Source organism: Staurois parvus, unplaced genomic scaffold, assembly GCF_062004578.1.
Source record: "Staurois parvus isolate SC_StPar_1 unplaced genomic scaffold, SC_StPar_1.0 ptg000244l, whole genome shotgun sequence".
Lineage (NCBI taxonomy): Eukaryota > Metazoa > Chordata > Amphibia > Anura > Ranidae > Staurois > Staurois parvus.
Genome location: NW_028318040.1, coordinates 2306387 through 2329719, shown reverse-complemented (window position 1 = coordinate 2329719; position 23333 = coordinate 2306387). Strand labels below are relative to the sequence as shown.

Genomic DNA, 23333 nt, shown 5'->3' with positions numbered 1-23333 from the left:
CAGCAATGTTAAATTTTAAATATCACATGTGACATATGACATGTGACATGTGACCTTTAAATAGCACATGTGATAGGTTTCTTTTAAAAAAACAAGAGCTACTAAGCATATAGTGGTGATGAAACTGTACAATATTCATGCATACATTTGCCATATGTTGTGCTTTTTTATGAGCAAAGTTTTGATTTCTTGCTGTTTTTAAGTTAAAAAGAAATTATCCATGCAAAGAAAGCTATTCTTCCAGCTGAACATCAAACTCCACTGCACAGAAGAGTTACATTTTCTAAAAGATCTTCTACATCCAATGCATCTGGGAGTGTCAGATGTCTGTATCCCCCACTACACTTTGTGGTTCCATCTGCTAGCCCCTACAGGATGCAGCATTGATATTGGGGATGGTGGAAGGAACCACAGCATGCAGAGGGGGGCCAGACAATCGACACTAAACTGTGCCAGATACTGAAGATCTTTCTGCTAGCTTACATCTAAAATGCATAGGAGTCTGGCAGTGTGGGCAGCTAAGTATTAATTTCTTTCTTTGCAGAAACAACTTCTTTTAAGCTTTTAAAAATAGTTTCAGAGTCACTTGAAACATGATTTCCTTTTTTGCCATGAAAAGAGCATGGTCCTTGTACTACAGTATACACGCATTAAAAAGAATAATGTGTAATAGTATAATATTAACCACTTGCCCTCCAGAAGATTCCCCCCCCTTCCTGACCAGCGCTGCATTACTTTAACTGATAATTGCGCTGTCATGCAATGCTGCACCCAAATGCAATTTATGTCATTTTTTCCCACAAATAGAGCTTTCTTTTGGTGGTCTTTGATCACCTGTGCATTTTTTATTTTTTGCACTATAAACAAAAAAAGGCTGACAATTATGAAAAAAAAAAACTATATTTTTGACTTTTTGCTATTAAACATATCCAATAAAATTTTTTTAAAAATCTAATTTCTTTATAAATTTAGGACAGAATGTATTCTGCTACATGTCTTTGCTAAAAAAAAATCCCAATAAGTGTATTTTTGGGGTTTTGTGTGGAATGTGTCAGATTTAGCTTTTTGTTTCTCCACTTTTTTGTGCCATACCAATACAATAAAAAAAATAAATATGAAAATGCCTAGACATTTGTAATTGCAACAATTTTCTGGGCAAAGTGGTGTATTATCTGAGAGATGCAAGGGTGCCAATATTTTTGACCATGACTGTATATATAGTTTCAAGGGTAGTCACGGCACTCTATATTTGAAGTAAATGCCCAGGTGCTCACCCACAAAGTAATCCATATACAGTAGATCCAAAACTGGTTTAAAGGCACTCACAGGTCCTGCATAGGAAGATCAAAAACAGCATTGTTTTTTATTGTCAATGTTTGGGTGAAGCTCAATCCATCTTTCTCAACACAGTAACATGGATGTGAACAGACTAATAAACCCAAAGTCCCACCCACCAACAACACCCCTTAGTGATGACCTAACAGTGCAAGGGTTAAAAGACACATACTTTTTTTATTTTTCACAAATATTGAGGATGCCGGAGGACATGTACCCATTTGAAAAAATGTTGAGTTCAAATATAGTTCAAAACTATGCCACCTCTAGGATGTACAAGATCCTTATTGAATTGGCGGGATCTGATCCTCCATTGTTCTTAGAGAAATGGGAAAAGGAGTTGGGAACAAAATTGAATGAGTAACAAAAAAAGAAGATATTTAAATTAACACATGGGGTGATGAATATGAACACAGTGTGGCACATAAACAACGATTAGAAGTTTCACCTTTATGCTGGAGGGCATGTGGGATCAAGGGAACAATGGCACATATATGGTGGGATTGTCCTAAAATACAGGAGTTCTGGCAAGAAATAATCCAATATATACAAGCAATATCGGGGATTATCATACAGAAAGATCCGTGGGTGTGTGTATTTCATAAATCTAAAAGTTTTAATGAACGATCACATAGTTACAGCAAGGTAACGTTTCAAAGTCTCGCAGGACAACTTCATCAGGCATGTGACCAGGCATTGTCACATGCCTGATGTAGGGGTCCTGCGAGACTCCGAAACGTTGCCTTGCTGTAACTGTGATCGTTCATTAAAACGTTTGGACACATATTGGTGATCCTCAGTGTGCTGGTGACATTTTCCCTTGCTGATTCTGTTTGGTTCCAGCCAACGGTCGCTGCAGCACCCACTTATACACACAGCCATTTTTAATGCAGGAATATGTGATTTTGAATTGTACACTATTTCATAAATCTGAGACTTCAGTGAAACAATATAAAAATAGTGTATTATATAATTTAATTAGTACGGCCAAAGGACTTATTCCCAAATTCAGGCAGGTCCAGGAGCCCCCAACAATGAAAGATTGGATAAATAGGGTTGAGTATATAAATAAGATGAAGGAATTATGTCACATGGAGGAGGTTAAAATGGAAACATTTAGGAAATAGTGGAGTAGATGGTATGACTTTAAAACATCTAAAAGTTACTTGGAAGCAGTTGTTGTATAAGGTGGTCAGAGTAGGGAGAGCTTAACTGAATTGTCGGAGGGTCTTGCATGAAGTTAAGAGAGAGGATGGAGGAGGAAAAAGGATATAGATATAGACAGGAAAATATTAAAGGAATATGGACAGCGGAAATTCAATGTGGGGGTATGTGGAAAGATGGTGGGAGGGGAAAAGGTAATATATGTGGAAATGTGTGTATTTTTAAAAAGTTTGATATAATGGTGATTTTTATACTGGAAAAAACTTAATAAAAGATATAATAATAATAAAAAAAAGACACATACAGAAAGAGGTCAAAGAAAGATCACCAAAGGAGTAAATCACAATAGTGCAAGATACTGTATGCAAAATCCTATCTGAGATCAAGCTTTTAAAAATAGGTCCTACATAAAAATTACAAATTGCAGAAGAAGTGGAACAAACAAAGAGCATCTAATGAATAATCACAAGATGGCCGCCCTAGCACATGGCATTCACTCACATTTATTTTCTTCAGAACAGAATTTACACTCTTTAACACGGGTGGCTGGGAGGTAGTAAAAAGAAGCATCCCAGTTGCCCACCCGAATTACCACCTGTCAAACCTGCCCATTGAGTTCAGTAGAACCACACCACAACCAATTGGTTCACAGTTGTGGTGCAGTCCTGCAATGTAAAATTGCTGTTTCGCAGTAGGCAGTAGGGCCTATTTAGAGTAATAGTTCCATCAATATTCAGACTGTACTTGCTTTAAAATGAATTTTATTTGTTTCCTAGGTCTGCAAGCTGGATCGCCTGGTCTGTACTCCACTAAGCACTCTTCAGTCTATGTTTTCGACACCTCAAAAGCTCATTCAAAAACGCTATGATAAACTCCTGGACTATCACAGTTGCCTTCAGAGGCCGGCTGACTCTCAGCTGGACCAAGCAAGGAAGGACTATGAGGCCCTTAATGCACAGCTACTGGAGGAGCTGCAAGTGTTTAACAAGGCTGCACGCAGCATTCTTTTCAACTGTTTCTACTTCTTCATAGCCCTGATGAAAGAACTTGTGTTTGCTGCCAAAGAGTCTTGCACACGCACTGCTCAAACATTCACAGTAAGTTTTATTTTTTAAAGTTATCAAATAAGGCAGCGCAAACAGCAACAATTTATTGTAACAAAACAACCAATCATATTTCACTTCTCATCATTTTAGAAAGTCAGACTTAGAGAACCAAACTTGGTACTTGAAAGCAGTGGCATACATACTTAGGCAATGCACTAGTTTAACGGAGAACTTGGTGATAGTTCCTAGTGTGGGATTTTCAGCATTAAAAAAAATGAAAAAAGTAAAATGACTCCCCAAAAACACCATTGCCTTCAACCATTGTTGACCCTAAAGCTGGCCAGATACATAAAGATTTCCATAGACTTTCCACACTTAACAACGTTAATGGATGCTTATTATTGTGATAGTGACTATTCCTTCCTGAGACCTCTATACCTGGCCTGAATATAGTAGAAACAATCACTGCAGACAATCTTCATCCGATAGCTGAACTCACCAATCGCTTAGAATCCATAAATGTCCATGCATGTAGAAAGCTGTGGCAATACAATAGGATGTGGTAGACTTGAATAAAAGTTTTTAAGGTGGTCAGAAAGGAGTATTGACTTTCCTAGCCTCAATGTGTGTCTTGTAAGGAAGGATTACAGGAACCCACTCAAAGGAAAAGGAAATGACATCACAAGAAGGTGAAGGGAATACAGAAAACAACATGCAATACAAAAAATGATCACAAAGTGGCAGCACATGGAATTGCAAAAGCAGCTAAACCCTGCAGTGCATTCTAAATAATCTCAAAAGTGTCTCAAAATTATGTCAAGCATGCTTCTTTGACCTATTTTGTACTGATCTAAAATGCTGCCCACTGTTTACCATGTGCATATACACACAGCCAAGTAAACAAGTGCTGTGTATTGAAGAGTAAAAAAAATATATACAAAAACACTGCATTGCCAGTTAGTATTTTTGTGGTTATACTTGCAAATACACTCAAATATGTGCAAATATGCACAAATGCCATGCCTTCTGCTTGTGTGTGCATACTTTTCAAATATTCTCAAATAAGTGCCAATACACACAAGTGATATACAGTCCATCCTCGTGGTTTTTTTCTGCCACGAATGTCTGATGCTCATACATCAGTACAGTGTGCAAGAGGCCTCAGACAGTTTTTTTTTTACAGCTGAAGCTGCTGGCCTTCTTGGTGTACACAGCAATGCAGCTTTGATGAATCAGAGCCTCGTTTCTTTGAACCAGGAGGGGGGAGCAAGGTAGAAGGATTGGAAGTGCTACACATGTCCTGTGTACAATAATGACCTTTTTTTGGGTGTGTGTATAGCACACCCCAAGTCAGGGACTAGTTAAAGCAGTAGTAAAGATCACTGAATGAAACAAAGAAACATTACAGCAGAAAAAAGATTGAGTCTTCCCCCCCCTCCTTTTTTTCTTCTTTTTTTCTTTTTAGCTGTTTTGTTTTAATCTTTTAGTATAAATTTATGTTTTCCCAAACATATTTGAAGCCATTTGCAGTTGACTGGCCCACGACCTCTGCTGGAAGTTTATTCTAAGCATCAATTGCCCTTTTAGTAAAATAATACTTTAAGATTCTAAGATTAGGTTTGAACTTTCCTGCAGTTAGTTTGAGGTCATGTCCATGTTCTTGATTTTGAGTTCATAATGAAAATATTGCCCTCTTGTACCTTATTCATCCCCTTGATGTATTTAAAGGTTTCAATCATGCTCCCCTCTCCCTTCTTTCCTCCAGACTGTACATATTAAGTTCCTGAAGTCTCTCCTGATATGTTTTATCCCCCAGACCTTTCACCATTTTTGTTACCCGTCTCTAGACTCATTCTATCTTATCTTTTTGCAAGTGAGTCCAGAACTGAACATGGTATTCCAAATGAGGTCTCACCAAAGATCTGTATAGGGGAATCAGGACCTCCTTCCTTCTGCTAGTGACCCCTCTAGCGATGAATCCTAGAGTATTATTTGCTTTCCACACTGCCTAGTCAAACTGTTTGCTTATTTTGCAATCATCTGAAATAAGTACCCCCAAATCCTTTTTCTCTGTAGTGCAGGCCACCACTGTACTCGCAAAGTTGTACTCCCTCAAGGGATTCTTTTTCCCTAGGTGCATTATTTTACAATATTCCGGCAATGCCAAATCATGTTCATTGTTACAGATACATTCAGGAATATCAACCCTATTACACACCTTTGTATCATCAGCAAAAAGACATACCTTGCCCAACAAATATTGAGTTATATCACTTACATATAGATTAAATAGAACAGGACCTAGTACAGAACTTTGTGGTACACCACTAGTGACTGATCTCTGTCCAGAGTGAACCCCTTTACAATCAAACTCTGGTATCTATCCCTTAGCAGCTGCATATCCACTGAACCACCCAAGGGTTAAGTCCTAGCTTCTACAACTTTTGTATTGGTTCATTATGTGGAACTGTATGAAATGCCTTGCTGAAATCAAGATATGCTATGTCCACAGCATCACTCTGTTCCAAAACATTGGTAATATGGTCACAAAATTCAGTCAGATTAGTCGGATATGATCTACCCTCAGTAAAACCATGCTGCTTTGGATTCAGCAAGTTGTGTGTTTTTAAGAGATCAGTGATCCTTCTTTTAAGGAATAATTCCATTAACTTGATTACAACCGATGTTAAACTCACTGGCCTGTATTTGCCAGCTTCTACCTTGCTTGTGGATAGGTACAATATTAGCTGTCTGCCAGTCATGGGGAACTTTTCCTGTTAAAAGAGATTGATTAAAAAGATCTGTTAATGGTCCAACAACTATACCTCAAAGTTCTCTTATAACTCAGGGATGAATACCATCAGGGCCCATTATTAGAACCAATATGATTCCCCAACTTGTTATTGCAATTACAATTTATTTCTGAAAGACTAAACCAAAGTAATTGTTTAAGTGGTTTGCTACTACTTCCAGGTCTCCCTCAACATAAGTGTTGTGCTCTGTTTTCATTTTAGTGATCCCACTGTATTTTTCTTTCTATCACTAATGTGCATAAAAAAGTTTTATCTCCTTTCTTAAAAGAGTTATCAATTCCCTCTTCTTTCTGTGCTTTGCCTGCACTGATAATGTGTTTGGCCTTCTTTTATCTTTTTTATACTCCTGTCAGCTACACCTCCTGTTTCCTTAAATCTTATATCTTTATCTATATGCTTTTTTCTCTTTTACTATCTCACATATCTCTTTAGTGAGTTATATTAGTTTTTTCTTCGGTTTATTCTTATTAACTTGCCTGACATAATCTAGTTGCCTCCTGGATGGTAGACTTTAACAGTGCCCACTAATTACTTACTCTTGTCGTTTTACTCCAAGCTTTAAATTCATTTTTTAGAAATGTATCCATATCAGCAAAATTTGTCCTTTAGAAACCTAAAACTTTTGTTTTTTGTATATGATTTTTCAGTTCCTGTTTTAATATCAAGTCAAAGACATTGGTGATCACTAGAACCCAAACTTTCTCCCACCTCAACATCAGAGAGCCGATCCCTATTTGTCAGTACTAGGCCTAGATTATTATTACCTCGGGTTGGGCTTTTTACTAACTGTTTTAGAGAAACTCCATTCAGTGCTTCCATGACATCCCTGCTCCTGCTTGTAATAGCTGTTTAAGAATTTGAGAAGTTAATATCAGGAAAGTGCAAAATCAGTTTGTAGCCAATAATAAAGCGAACCTGTGGTTACAGTGTACCGTTTAGGAGATATTCACTTGTGTAGCAACCGGTGATGCTACTAGCACATCAACGCTGCACTCTGAATAGAGAGCACACCCGAGTGTTTCACTCCATGCGCACGAGAATGATATCATCGCGGCTCGGCTATTCAAATGGCTGGAGCCTGCGAACATAAAAGGAAGACAAGATGAAGATGGAATACTGTCAGCAGTAACAGTGCACTGCTGGAGGGCTCCATTTTATAGGTAGGTCTGTCATAATGCAGTGCATAGTAGCACATTGTGCAATTAACCTGCAGGGGAACAGTTTTTTTTTTTTTATGATTTACTACCGCTTTATGGGAGATTGGGCATGTGTCATCTGAAGCCCTAGGATACGCTTGGGAGATTGTGCACATGATCAAGCTAAGAAATGGTAGCCCATGCATTTGAATGTAGTGGTGCTAGAATAAATTTGTTTGAACTCAAATCACAGCAATGGGTGGTGTATAGCTTGCTTTGCCATGCACGCAAATGTATCTCATGCCGTATAAAACATGCCGTATTAAGTGAAATGCCATTCACAGCGCACCATTGAGATAAATGGAAACTTGCTGGCCTGTGTTTTAAATGTATGTCAAACACAAGGAAACAACACCCATTTACACAAGCCCTTTGGCTAGGTTCACAGCAGGATGATTGTACTTGACATGATTGTACTTCTGACCCTAGATATCTATCTGATTTAGCACAACTGGGTTTTACGGAAAGCTTGGGAAGTGTTTCTTTGCTTCAACTTTGTTGAATGCAGTCTGGAAAACCACACACTTCTTATAATGCTTGTCATTTACAGGAACATCAAAGAGCTTTCATTCTGCAATGATGGGGGGCGGGTTGCACTGCAAACTCTAACATAGGTACTCCCTCTAGTGGATACAGATCTATATATGAAATATTATCAAGAAAAAGCAAAAAATATGGACATTTTGTTGGAATTCAAAACCTCAAATTAAAAAAAAAAATCACAGATGGACAGTATTGTGTATTTGCTTGTTTTCTATAACACTGCACACTTTATATTTAAGATATTTTGTGATAGCATCCTTTGAGTAGGTCAGATTTGTTTTGCCCCAGTCCAACTATGCTTCATATATATTAAACAGAACAATTTTCATGCATGCTGGCATTGGTGATTTTCACATTAAAGCCAATAGGATAAATACGGTATCTGGAGATAATAGAGCCTGTATAGTAAGCCAGCATGCCTTTCTCCTCTCCATCTCATGCACCTTTCTGTATGTTCACATCTGTTTGGCTCTAGTCCCGGATTAACTCCCTGTCTCCCAGTGAACCTGGACATTGAATGATAATTAGCACAACAATGCCTTCTGAGGCTTTGTATTAGCAAGGGAGTTAAACAATAGGATGCAAGAAGTATCAGCAGTCACATGGGTCTTAGTATACTGATAAGCCACAAAAAGAAGCAGCTTATCTGTGTTGCCTCAAGCTTATCAGCTTCCGGTTTATATCCTGCTCAATCCCCATAGAGCTGAGCTGAATTCCAAACAGCTTGGTATCCACACAGCCACAGCCAATCACCTTGCTCATATATCTTCTGCCTGTGTAGCGTGAATCCTTTTACTTTACCTGACATTTATTCATAGCAGATCATCATCCCAGGAACAAAAAATCAGTTTCACCAGACAGGCTAGAGGCTCTTCAAGGAATATTTCTTCGGAATCTATGTTTATAGAACATAGAACATGCCATTTGAATTACAGTCAAAATTCTGTATTCGTAATAAGGTAAAATAGAGTCTAGATTTTTTTTTTCTTATATGCAAGCAGAGAAAATGCACAACGCATTACAAGAAAGAGGGAATAGACCGTTAGAGGTCATGGCTAGCAAGGGTTTTCATCGAGATTATAAGGTTAAAGGGCTGCAAGGATTAAACATCCCTTGGCTTCTCCCTTTTCTATACACCAACCTTATAGTGGCCGCACATACATCAATTCTATTATACAATCAATGGACGATTTGATCAAAACGATCAAATTCACAATCAATCAGATAGCCATAACTTCCCTTCTGAACAATTTAGACTCAATTTTCATTGCAGTTGATCAAACTGAGTTGACCAGCCAGGGCAGAATGTTATCAATCGTTTTGCAACAACTGGCAGCACTGGAATACTTTGTCATGAATGCGATTGTATTTCGATCAATCAGATTCATTGTGGAAACAGAGAAGTGATCGATAAATAATGATTGTAAGTTATATTCATATCTTAAAGAATATGTAAACTCACAATTTCATATTCCTGATATGTGCCTGGTGTACAGTATGAGGTACAGTGAAAAGTACCCTAGAAAAAGTATCCTGTTTTCTTTGTATTGCTTCCTATGTATGAAATCTCTAGTGTTCCTGCCAGTCCCTCAACTTGCCTATTAAAAACCTGCCCACACCAGGCAGAAGAGCACAGCATGGTCATTTTTCTAGCTGTGCTCCTCCTATGATCAGACTTATCCTGACACGCCTCCCCCCTTCACAGCCATTTACTGGGAAGAGCAGAGTGCTGCTGTTTCTGCTCCCTCCAGCTCTCTGAGCTCCTTATGCAGCTGAAACAGATATAAAAGGGGAAAAAGGTATTTGTAATGTGTTTTTATATGTACACACAGATGTTTTGCATTTCATTTCTATTTTAAACTGACTGGGTTGTTGCACAAGTGAAGGTTTACATATACTTTTACTATCTATCTATCAAAATCCACTTCCCTGTGTGTGGCCTATCAATCAAATGGGTTGTCAACTTTAAAACGACTAATCCTATCGGACTAGATCAACCGAAAAAGAAATCGGTAATTTATCAAAGTGTGTATGGCCACTATAAAGCCAGGTAAAATGAATTGTAATATAAAGAGTTGGAATTGATTTTTTTTTTGTTCTTGATTAATCTGGCCATAAAGTAGTATAATTTTACTCAAAATATTCAATGGAAGAATGTTTGTCAATTTTCTAAAGGTTAATGAGGTAAAATTGCTGTTGATTTTTTACTGCAGTGGCAAGAATATTTGAAGGAACAGGACTGAAACATTTTCTTGAACAAATAAATTTCCAACAGAGGATGTGGTTTTTGTTTGTGAAAGACCTTTTGAAAATTGAATGTTAAAAGCAAATTAAATGTTGATGTACTTTTGAATAACATTCGTCAAGTCATGGAATGTACAGAAAAGTTTCTTAGGAATGTACGTTAGAGTGTTCTTTCAAAAGTCTACTAGTGTATGGTCAGCTTAAAGGGTTAGTTCACTGTTAATAATAACTGGCTTTGCTCGTAAGGGGTGCCTGTAGATAAAAATAAATGATGCAGCTTTGAATAAGTTGAATCATACCCTTGCTTTTGGTGATGGACATCTATGAACCTCCCAAAACCTGGCTCAAAAACTCCTAAAAATGGCATCCACCTGTCCTGCATTGTTGCTAGGATGTTGCTAGGGCACTCCCAGTTGTTACTGCTCATCCCCAGCTCATAGGAGTGAGCTCTCAAACCCTGCAAGTGTGCAGTTCACTATCTCTTCCATTGCAGCATCACTGAGCTCAGAACTACTGCGATGGGGGAGAGAAAGAGAGCACATGGAAGGGGTTTTGAATAAAGCAGAGCTCCAGGCTAAGCAGATATTGTTTAAAGGCAACATACATGTATATTCTTACTTGAGTGTGAAACTCTGCCTCTGTGTAGAAGCTTCCTGCTATTAAGACCAGTCACTGTTGGTCACTTCTTGGACATGTTGACTGGTCTTGTCTCCGCCCTCTCAGTAGTTTTCTGCAGACAGCCTGTAGTGGGTGGATCTGATAGGCTCCTCACACAACTCTGCTCTATGCACAGGCTAGGTAAAACAGAGTGATGATGTCCCTGCTACTTTTACAAGGTAATAGCTGGGTTTCCAAAGGTATTTGGTGTGCACAAAATGGATTTATATACTTTGTATATTTATATACACTATATTGCCAAAAGCATTGGGGCACTACAAAACAATTGGATGCAGGTGTTCTAGTCACCTCCATAGCCACAGGCAGGAGCGGACTGACCATTTGGAAACTCGGGCACTGCCCGAGGGCCCGGGGTCAGTAGGGGGCCCCATGAGATGCCCCTGGTACCTTTTTCATAGGCTTTTTTGAGTTTGGGCAAGGACACAGGGGCCCCATGATCCCCTATTGCCCGGGGGCCCCATGAGTTGTCAGTCCGCCCCTGGCCACAGGTGTATACAATCTAACACCTAGGCATGCAGACTGCTTCTACAAACATATGTGAAAGAATGGGTCGCTCTCAGGAGCTCAGTGAATTCAAGCGTGATACCATGATAGGTTGCCACCTGTGCAATAAGTCCATCCGTGAAATTTCCTTGCTACTAAATATTCCATAGTCAACTGTTAGTGGTATTATAACAAAGTGAAAGTAACTGGGAACAACAGCAACTCAGCCACAAAGTGGTAGGCCACGTAAAATGACAGAGTGGGGTCAGTGCATGTTGAAGCACACAGTGCGCAGAAGTTGGCAACTGTCTGCAGAGTCAATAGCTAACAGCCTCCAAACTTTACAGTGTGCAGAGAGGTTCATGGAATGGATTTCCATGGCCGAGCAGCTGCAACCAAGCCTTACATCAGCAAGTGTTAGCTGCAGTGGTGTAAAGCATGCCACCATTGGGCGCTAGAGCAGTGGAGACGTGTTCTCTGGAGTGAAGAGTCATGCTTCTCTGTCTGGCAATCCGATGGACGTGTCTGGGTTTGGCGGTTGCCAGGAGAACAGTACTTACCTGACTGCCTTGTGCCAAGTGTAAAGTTTGGTGGAGGAGGGATTATGGTTTGGGGTTGTTTTTCAGGGGTTGGGCTTGGTCCCTTAGTTCCAGTGAAGTGAACTCTTAAGTCGTCAGCATACCAAGACATTTTGGACAATTTCATGCTCCCAAGTTTGTGGGAACAGTTCAGGGATGGCCCCTTCCTGTTCCAACATGACTGAGCACCAGTGTACAAAGCAAGGTCCATAAGGACATGGATGAGCGAGTTTGGGGTGGAGAAACTTGACTAGCCTGCACAGAATCCTGACCTCAACCCGATAGAACACCTTTGGGATGAATTAGAGTGGAGACTGCTAGCCAGGCCTTCTCATCCGACATTAGTGCCTCACCTCACAAATGCACTTCTGGCAGCACAGTGGCTAAATGGTTAGCACTTCTGCCTGGCAGTACTAGGGTCGTTTGTTCGAATCCCAACCATGGCACCAACTGCCTGGAGTTTGCATGTTCTGCCTGTGTGGGTTTCCTCTGGGTGCTCCGGTTTCCTCACACACTCCAAAGACATGCTGGTAGGTGAATTTGATCCTGTCTAATTTGTCCCTAGTATGGATATTTATGATTGTGAGTTAGAGACCTTAGACTGTATGCCCCTTGAGGGTTAGGGACTGACGTGAATGTACAATATATATGTAAAGCGCTGCGTAAATTGATGGCGATTTACAAGTCCCATAGACACACTCCTAAACCTTGTGGATATCCTTCCCAGAAGAGTTGAAGCTGTTATATCTGCAAAGGGTGGGCCAACTCAATATTGAACCCTATGGACCAAGACTGGGATGCCATTAAAGTTCATGTGCGTGTAAAGGCAGGCGTCCCAATACTTTTGGCAATATAGTGTACTTAACATATTTAAAGTAAAATTTTGTGCCCAGAGTTTAGCTTTAAAAAAATAATACAAATATATGGGTGAAAATTAATGCATTGATGCTTTCATTAATTAATACAAGTTTGTCCATGAACAAGACATTACAAGTTCCTCCAAGAGGGCAAAGTTAAGCGCAATCTTAACACATTTATAGCTATATCATTCATTAATTATACAGATTTCAAGTGTATACCTATAAGGACAGTTGTGGAACTTGACAGTTAAAATGGACTGCGGGACTGGAGTTAGAAAAGAGAAACAGGTGGGAAATTAGCATGTAAATGGTCTTCCATCATTTTGATATTTGTAATTTTCTGACAGATCATCTCTGCAAATGTGATAGAAGTTCAGCAGCGAATAATGGATGAGCTACAGAACTTGAACTTTATGAAGGAAAACAACAATGGCACTTTTATTGAGAGAAAACTGAGCTTTGAGAGAAAGAAGACTTTATCTCCCCTGGTAAGATATTCTTTATTTTTGACTAACGGTTGTAAGTTTCAGTGTGAAAACCACTGACCAAAGGATGGAAGTTGGCCGTGCTCTCTAAACTGCCAATAGCTATACATCTGTATATTAATGAAGTGCACAGATTATTTACTGGAACCCATTATAGCAAAAAAAACACATTCTTCCATATTTTTTTTTTTAATCAGATGAAATCTGATTTACAAGTGGTTGTCAGGAGTTACTGCATGACATTGCTACACAAAGCTCTGCATCTGTCCATGTTCAACTACAGCAATAGTGACATCTTCAGGCTATGTGTAGGTACTACACAGTATATTCATACCATTGCAAACCAACAAAACAAATACATCTCTACATTTTTTTAATTTATTATTTGGTGTTGAGTATTAAGAACATCTGCAGTATTAATTTAAACATCAGTCACATTCTTAGTCAACACATTTAGCATGAGCAATGGTAAGAGCAATGGAAAGATTAATGGATGTTACATGTTATTCAATCCTGCCAACATGTGCCTAGAAATAAAATGAATATTAAACTGCAGCTGTGATTTCACAGAAGAGTTCACATCTGAGTGGCAAAACTCACAGGACACAGGGGAATAAAGCATCTACAGTGCATGTATCAACAATAGTGAAATTAAATAATAGTGATACTAAATAACAAAATAAAGAAGTTGTGTTAATTGCTGTTAATATGCTGTGAAGGCATTTATTTTGGGATATGGATAGTGGGAAGCATGTGAGGTAAAAGATTTAAGGGACTAAAATCACCCCTATTGGGAGAAGGTTATTTAATAAGTGATACCAACCATCCATGATGGTGCTATCCAGGGCTTTTTGTCAGTGGGAACGTGGGGGAACACAGTTCTGACACCTCCTGCACTGAATGTATATAATAGCAAGGGGTGCTGGGGTGTGCTGGAGGGTCTATTCGTGCTGACTGCTGGGGGATCTATTGTCACTGAAGGGGATCTATTTTTGCATGGTGGTCTATGGTTGCTGGGGAGGGATCTATTGTTGCTGGGGGTCTAAGTTTGAGGGAGGGGTCTATTGTTGCTTGCTTGAGATCTGTTGTTGCTGCTTGGGGTCTATTGTTGCTGGGGTGGTATTTTGCTGTGGGGGTTCATTGTTGCTGGGAGGATCTATTGTTGCTTGGGGAATGGCTATTGTTATCATTAACAAATTCCATACAAAATGATACTTGGCTCTGTATTCTCTAAAAGAAGTGGTACTGGGAGGTGGGTAGGGGGTGGAACTAAAGTATGGTGCTTGCAGGTGGGTAGGGGGGCAGAAACCAGGGGTCACTCAGAAGGGGTCTATGACAAAAAAAGCCCTGGTGCTAACTATGTATCTAAGAATAGATGCCACGCTGCAGCCTTTTGGACACACTTGTAACTCTTTTCATTATATCCAACTCTGTTTAGCATTCGCTGTATGACCAGACTTGCACCTAATGTATTTATTATGTATTTGTACTTTGTATTTATTCTGACTCTGACAAAACAGGATAGCATGTAACATCCTTGATGCCAGGATCTTTTGCAAATAGCAAGAATGGGGTAGAGTCAGCATTAGTCAGATAGGGAGGGGGTTCCTAATAATAATATTAGGAATAAAATAGGCCTTAAAGATATCTTCACTTACATTTTGAAGGCTAAGTTCACCTTTTAAATAAACTGGGTCATGCAGAGAAGGGGCCTCTGCAGTTTAAAATACACTGTGCTATTTATAATAATATTGTCTATGCAAATGCAATACATGTAGGCCTTTGTGTCATCCATGAAACATATCCGAAATAAACCCAGTGTTTACATTCCTATGTTCTGACTTTTTTCCCGGCCACAGCAGTCATTGGGCACTCGCCTTTACAGTGAAACTATAGGCACAATAATTTATGTTATCAGGCAGCGCATGGAGTAAGATGCAAGGAAGCCCAACCTCCAATACCTGACATCTGACAGACCAATCCTTTAATAGCCTTACTGCTGTACCTAATCTCAGGGTCCACTTTACACTGCTTTGAGCCCCCCAAAAGGGAGGGGGCAAGCTGAAACAGTTCCAGCAAAAGGATTATAATGGTGATCCAGGCCTTGTGGCCAACTCTCCTTTTCCATCACGTTGAGGCTTCATCCAATGTTACTCCACTGCTGGCAGGTGGCATCGGAAAAAGTCAGAAAGTTGATTTCTAATTGTCAAGTTAATCTCACCATACACATCAAAGAGGTTAATCTGGTTGCTGTGGGAAGACTTCTAAATTCTTTGGGACCGAGTGGTGCAAGACGAGTCCCGGGTAAGAGATTTCGAGGACTCCCTGCAACCAGCAGCCAACAACACATGCCAGCCTTAGTGCTTAGTAAACCTGGTGCTGAATAAGACGGACAACCAAGAAAATCAACTCAGCTGCTCCAATATCCAGGTGGCCAGCCTTCCAGAAAAGGCCAAAGGCACCAGTCCTGAGGCTATTATGGAATCCCTGCTTATCCAGCTCTTCAGGCGGGAGGTGTTCTCCTCTGTGTTTGTGGTGGAGAAGGTCCATAGGATCTCAGCAGGTGTTTCACCTCCTTTAATCCCACCATAAGCTTTCATTATCACGATCTTGAACTACAAGGATGGAAATGCAGCCCTCTGCACAGCTGAAGAAAAAGGTCTATTTACCTTTGAAAATTCCACCATCTCTCTGTATCCAGGCTAATCCATAGAGGTATAGTGCCAAAAGGTCAATGTTCCAAACAGATAGGAGAAAATTATGGGAACGGCAAAGCTCCTACACTGTTGTATATAACTCTAAACTGTGGTTCATGTATTATGGAAAAACTGGCATTCCAACAAAGCTTTTAGCCAATGGCTGCAAACATTGATCAATGTATTTTGATAGGGGGGAGTCCCCTTTGCACAATACAATAGAAGAACGGAAGAGATTCCTGCATCATTTGTGTTGATGCATCACATCACTTGTGTTGATGCAGGGATCTGTCAGTTTTTTCTTTAAAAAACTGTGTGTATACCCGACTTTGCACTGGTCCAAGCTGAACCGGTGTAACTATGAGAACATATCTGGAATTCTTTTTAAGGTTATTGATTCTCTTATTCACCCAGACCAAATGGGTTTTATGCCAAGTAAGAACACTTCTATCCATATAAGATGGGATTTTGAATATATCCAATGTAAACATTTACATATGGGTGATAGAGTCCTGTTCTTTAAATGCCTAGAAGGTCCTAAAACTCCATCGCATGGCCCTATCTCTATACAGTCTTAGGTATAATTGGTATAGGTGATGGCTTCATTGCAAGATAAAACTGTTATATCACTCTCCCATGACCAGAATCTGTAGGAATGGTTATATTTACTCAGCATTCCCTCTCCAGTGTAGCACACATCAAACTTCTTGTGGAGTAGAGTTCTTCTTTAAACACACAGAAATGCTGCTTGATAACCAGACAACATATGTCAAACTTTCTGTGGCAGCCTTGGAAATCCTACTACAAAATTTGACAGATTTTGTACATATTTTATCCCTTATGAGATACAGTCATGCATAACTATGAAATAGTTAAAAATGGTAATGGTTTACATGCCCTAACTTGACAGCTAAATATTCTATTCTGCATTAGCATTTTTGAAAATGCAACAGTCAATAACTCCTGCCTTTGTTTTCCATTAAGCCTGAACTACCTCGACAGACTGAGAGCCACAGGTGCAAGCTATTGTCTACCTATGGGGCAGATAAACTTTACCAAGCAAAGCGCAAGTGCAACGCTTCCCAGGACCAGGATATAGATCTGTATGAAGGGGAGCTGGTGGCTATTGTTGAGTACAAGGACCCTTTGGGAAGCACCAGCAGGTGGTTTGTGGACACAGGATGTAAGTAATAGAACACTCGATCAAATATTGACTTTCTTTTGTGTGAATATCGCTCTGTTCCACTATCTGAGTACAGTGGTTTAGTTCTTACTAGGCAACTATAGAATGGCTTCCAACTGTAATTACAGAACATTAAACATGCACTGAACATTTATTTTTATGGCAAAAAGAGCAGCCGTCTCAGTTTCAACCAACTGCAAAATAAAGTGGAGTTGGAAAACGAAAGGTATCCAGAGATATTAAATGACCCCCAACTAATTCTCCCAAAGTAGATATTTGCATGTCCATAGGCACCTCAGTAGGAAGTATATCTGAAGGCAATCATTTTTAAAAGGCTCAACTCCTGTTAAACTCTATTTTATTTTAATACTTTTGATGACGGCCATCTCCACTTTTCTTTGACTGTTGAGGCAGGCCTTTCCAGATAAAAGTCTGAATGTTTGTGTACTTCAATATTATTATCCCTTTAATATAAAACAGGTTCCCATTAATGAAAAGATCTGGCAATAGATTACATTGCTTTAATTTATAGACTGTTAAAACCTATAAGTTACATTTCACACCAGTATTTAAGTCTGTTAGTCTAAGTTGTACAATGGATTTAATTGATGTGTGTTTATGGTTATGTGTAACTGTTGTACATATATATTTGCAGTAATGCAAGGATACGTATATTCCTCCTTCCTGAAGCCATACAACCCAGGAAGGCAGCAGAAGGATTCATCTGACAGCACATTTTGTGAGGAAGACTTTGATGACCTCAGTCTCTTTGTCTCGCCTCGGCCTTCCCGTGACAGAAACAGTCGTGCATCACAGAGCAGCACCGGGGACAGCAGTCCGTCCGTGAATGGAGATGATGACAAACCTGAAATTAATGACTATGATGCAGAATTTGGTCAGAATGGAGAGGAATATCATGTAAATATATTTTTATTTCGATACTGTTACATGCACACAAAACACATTGGCAATGTAAAATCCAGATCAGCCTGATTTCTCATAATGTGATATTTCAGGGAAAGACATTGAGATAATTAACTTTGTACACCGTTTTTTATTTCTTATCTTGTTGGTTGTGTTTGCACTGGTTTATGTAATATCTCTTGTTCCCAGTGCAAAATATTAGCTGTGACCACACATGGGGTGGCCTCTTTTGGCGGTGAGAGATCTGTCTGCCATAGGGCTGGTTCATACTTCCTGCCATGTTTTACTGTGCACTAAGTGTCAGTTCTGGCCTGCAGTGCCTAACATTTTTAAAGGGCAGAGCACTGTTTACTTATTTTTTTGTTAACTTTATTAGAATGTCACAGTGAGACATTTAATTTATTTGTATGTACTGAAGCTCAGCTGCTGTGCAAAGAAACACAGGAAGAAAAGGAGCTGCAGTGCAGGACAGAAAAAGATAGACATGTTACAGATCTCTACACAGCACCATAGTTCACCCAAAGGCTGCATTCAAGTGTGAACGGAATACATAGAAAACAATTGTTTTCTGTGAGCCATTGCAGAGATCTATGGTTTTCTATCTCCACACAAGTGTGAACAAGCCCTAGGTGGTGCTAAAGGCCAGGGCCATGGATAAAGGGGAACCACCAGTCCTCCTGTACGGGACCCAGGCCAGCTGGGGGGCCCAGGCAACTAGGTGAATCGGATATGGGCAGGGAGGGTGATCAGCACAGCATGGGGGGCAATTACTGGAACCAATCCCCTGTATGGCTCTTTCTGCAGCAGCTTAAAACTGGCTTCTCCTCTCCCTCCCATTGGCTTTCAGCTGCTGTAGAGAGAGCCATACAGGGGAATGGTTCCAGTAATTGCCCCGCCGCACCCATCACCCTATATAAAGAAAACAAACAGAGGGTGCACCGGCCTAGTGCATTATCGTAAAAAATATTTATTAAAAGGATAAAAAGTATTGACATACAGAAGAAAGGCACATCACACTAAACAGTGGTGTGCAATCCACACTGCATATAAGTCCATAAATGGAACCCTGGACTTCCAACTGGCTAACGTGTTTCGAGGACTCAGCCTCTTTCTCAGTTTGAGGAAGTGGTGTGACATCCAGGCTGATATGTCGGTCAGTAGGTTAGTGATGTGTTAGGAGACTGATGTTGTGAGCTGAGGGGTAGGGAATTGACTTGATGAAGCAAGCTCCTTTATGGCTATATTATTTTGGAAATGAGGTATTAACAGTGTCACTGTCCACAAAAAGATATGTGCTGCAAGATTATTCCTGCATTCAGAGCAATGGCGGGGGGACACTGAAGCTGTAGGCCGCAGTACTGAATTGGGCTACGAAGTCTGTGTTGCAGGTGGTACACTGTGATGCAAAGTGTACTGCACTGGTATCACTGAGAAAAAACAGGATATCTGGTAACTGAAGACAGTTTGGGTTTGTGGAACCCTCTCACCAAGTCTGTAGTATTAGCAGAGTGAAGAACAGTGTCTTAGTTGAGGCCCCCTTGTCCTCTTGGTCCCTCTGAGAACTGAATGATACTAGGCATGATTCCATGATCTGTCTGCCTGCTGAGTCAGCTCTCCTGCTTGTCAGCAATGACAGCTATCTGTAATCCTTCCTTCCGGCTCTCCGATGTAACTCACTCAAGCCTGGGTAAGCTGAGCCCCACACCAGCGACCAATACACATCCTCCCACTCACACAGTCTCTCTCTTCCCCACTGAAAATTTCCAGGCTTTCCGTTATATAGACTCCTGCCCCTTTACCAGCTCCTCTGGGACATGTAGTCTGCTTTCAGCCTGTCTGTGCACAACAGTCCTGCCTTCAGCATACACGTTCAACAATGCCTTGCTACACGCAAGTCTGTAATACATAAACTGCAGAACACTGCCATCTTGTGCTTAATCAGCATCCTGCAAACAGTAACAGTGCAGTATGTTACAAGTATATGATTTTTACATTTTGACCTTAGATGAACTTTACAAAAAAAATGCTGCTTTTCTTTTCACTGTCCAGTCACTGGCTGGGGTGGGTCTAAGATCACATGGGTGCAGAGATAGTGGGTTGAATGATGCTGCCAATCACACTGACATCTAGAGGCAAAAAAAGGTACTGTGGGGTGAAGTCACTGGATTGAAGATGAATATTGCAGAAACAAAATTGGATTTGTTTTTCATATTCTACATTTTTTTTTTGTCTGACGATTTACTTTAAGATAATCTAATGACCGTATGGATGCTCACTTCCAGTACTTGGAAGAACTGTTTTCATTTTATCTAACATCATCTTGTGTCATTTGCAAAACCTATGCTGCTGCATAAGATCTGGCAAAAATTTAAATCTGAACTTATGTATGATCCTAGTTGGGGATACTGGTTGGGGCTCATTAATTGAAAATGGTCTGGAGCTCAAGGTACAAATAATCGTCCGCTGCCTTTGTGCTATTCTTAAAACAAATGATTTTTTCCTCAGTTTCAATAAGTGTTCAATGTGCATGAAGAACCTGCAATGGACACTACATTTTGTTATTCTGATATCAAATGATTGCTGTGAGCAAATTTCTCTCTTTATTTAACTGTAAAAACTGAAAAATTGTATTTTATGCATTTCAGATTTTTTATGCTGTTTATGCCTTTGAAGCACGGAGTAAGCAGGAACTTACTTTGGAAGAGCATCAGCGGGTCAGAATCCTTAAATTCTGTGATATGAGTGGAAACAAAGAGTGGTGGCTTGGGGAGGCACATGGCCAGAAAGGTTATGTTCCCGCAAATTACCTAGGAAAGATGACATATGCATAGCCATAGCTCATCTTCCTTAAAGCATTGTGAAGAAATCTAGGACAACTGTGACTTTGTATTAGCAGAAAATAGACACCCCAGTGTCTGTATAATGTGAAGGATATACAGTATATCCAGGGTGCAAAGGGATGTGACTGCCATGACCTGAAAAAAGAACAGGTGTCAGCAGAAGACAGGTCCTCTTTTATTCTTTGTATTTTCCCCCTCTGATTGGAAATACTGTGTAGCATGAGTGTATGTACAGCTCAAAGCACTTATATATCTGGACTGTAATTGTAAAGTACTACCTATGCTGCCAAAACTATGAAGTATACACCTCCCCAAAAAAATATGCATTGAAATAACAGTTCAGACATTATTCTTGCACAGATATAGAAACACTATAATCAAATATGATACTGATATACAGTATATTGATAACGTGGTCAGGAAAAATGGTCTTTTTTAAAACTGGAAGTACTTGGCTTCTTTGATAGTAGGTTTAAAAATTGTTTCTAAAAAGATATTATAAAAAAATTGTTTATAAAAATAATTTTTATGGGACAAATTATGGTTAAAAATGAAAAAATTACAATTTAAGGCAGATTCTATATATAAATGAATAAACAGACTGTTATATTTAAACTTTTCTATTCTATAACATGATTGGAATATACTGAAATACTCAGAAATTTTGAAGATCACCAAAGTTTCTATGAAACTGGCAAAGGTATTATTATTGAAATTCATACCTAATGTACTGCAAGTCTTTAATAAGTGCCTATCCATGTTCGGAAAGCAAATATCTCAATGTATTAAAATGTATATTTTTCATATCTATATTTTACTTAACAATAAGAAAGATTGACCAGATCATAACCCAAATGCTTCTCTTTAAAGAAAATGAAAGAATTGACAGGTAAAAATGCTAATGTTGTGTTTTCTTCTGACTACATAATTTGGGGTGAGATCTGGGCTGTGGATAAGGGGGTACCACCAGTCCTCCTGTACAGGGCCCAGACCAGCAGGGGGGCCCAGGCAGCTAGGTGAATCAGATGCGGGTAGAGAGAATGATCGGTGTGGCAGGGAGTAATTACTGGAACTGATCCCCTGTATGGCTCTCCCTACAGCAGCTGAAAGCCAGCTTTTTCTCCTATCCCTTCCACTGGCTTTCAGCTGCTGTAGAGAGAGCCATACAGGGGATCAGTTCAAGTAATTGCCCCTTCCTTTCCTGAATTAACACCATAAGTGATTTGTACTGATCACTCCCTGTGTTCATTCATAACTGAAGCATAGTAAACTGTTTTGTTTCTTAATTTTTTTTGGGGGGGGGGCTGCCAGGTTGGCTGTATGGGGCCCCGTGGCCTCTTTCAGCTGCACTGGGTGATATATGCACTAAAATTTAAGCAAATAATATTTTAATAAATATATGATTATAACAGTCTATATTGCAAGATGGATGGCATTTAAGAAGGTTGATGCAAATGGACCTGCAGTAACCCATCACATTGTTTTCTAATCTAGGTATTCTATAAAGGTAGAGGAGGAACAGCGTATATATTGCCCTGTAGTAGCCATGCAAATAATTCATTCTATTTCAAATATAAACCATAAACAAAATCCACACGACATTTGTCAGCTCTTACTACCATGTTCCTGTTCCAATAGTGTCCTCATAGTGTATTCTTTACATTATATTTAGTATACCGTAGATTTACAAAAGGCAAATAAACTGTGCACTTTGCAAGTGCAGTTGAACTCATTTTCCCCAGAGTTTAGTGAATGTGGTGAAGTTCTGCTGATTTCCATCATTCAGTCATGCAATGCAAAAAAAGCACACAAAAATGCTGGTTTTTTTTTTCCTTGCACCTTATTGGGTACTTTTTACAAAGTAAAGCTTAGCCACATTTATAAGCTCTCGGAAAAATGAGTGCTTGCAAAGTGCACAGTATATTTGCCTTTAGCAAATCCACTCCAATGTCTTTTTCCAGGTGTTAGGAGAAATACTGTACATAAAAGATGTCAAGTACAAGGGGAAAACTATAAGTCTGTGAGATGTATTATTCTTCCTGTTCACATAATTCTCAATTTCGACATGTGTTCTGTATCTCCTTCACCTTTTTAAGAGTACTGTTAGATGGGCATTTTCTTTATTACCTGACATTCACAAAAAGTCTACTACTAATCCGCTCATCACGACTTCAACTTTATATAATTCTTTAATGTCCAACATTTTTACATTTTTTAAAACCTTTAATATTTGCTATGACTTACATTTAAAGTAACATTAAACCC

General features: G+C 39.5%; 1 protein-coding gene across 1 annotated transcript in view; it reads left to right on the top strand.

Moving 5' to 3' along the window:
• Nucleotides 1–22186, top strand: part of ARHGEF38 (Rho guanine nucleotide exchange factor 38) — a 119359-nt gene extending 97173 nt beyond the window's left edge. The window contains exons 10-14 of the mRNA XM_089680583.1: nt 3276–3596; nt 13288–13428; nt 17106–17304; nt 17960–18222; nt 20874–22186. Of these exons, the coding sequence (XP_089536709.1) occupies nt 3276–3596; nt 13288–13428; nt 17106–17304; nt 17960–18222; nt 20874–21059 (1110 nt within the window). The 3' untranslated portion in view covers nt 21060–22186. The remainder of the gene's footprint in view (nt 1–3275; nt 3597–13287; nt 13429–17105; nt 17305–17959; nt 18223–20873) is intronic.
• The last annotated feature ends 1147 nt before the right edge of the window (nt 22187–23333 follow it).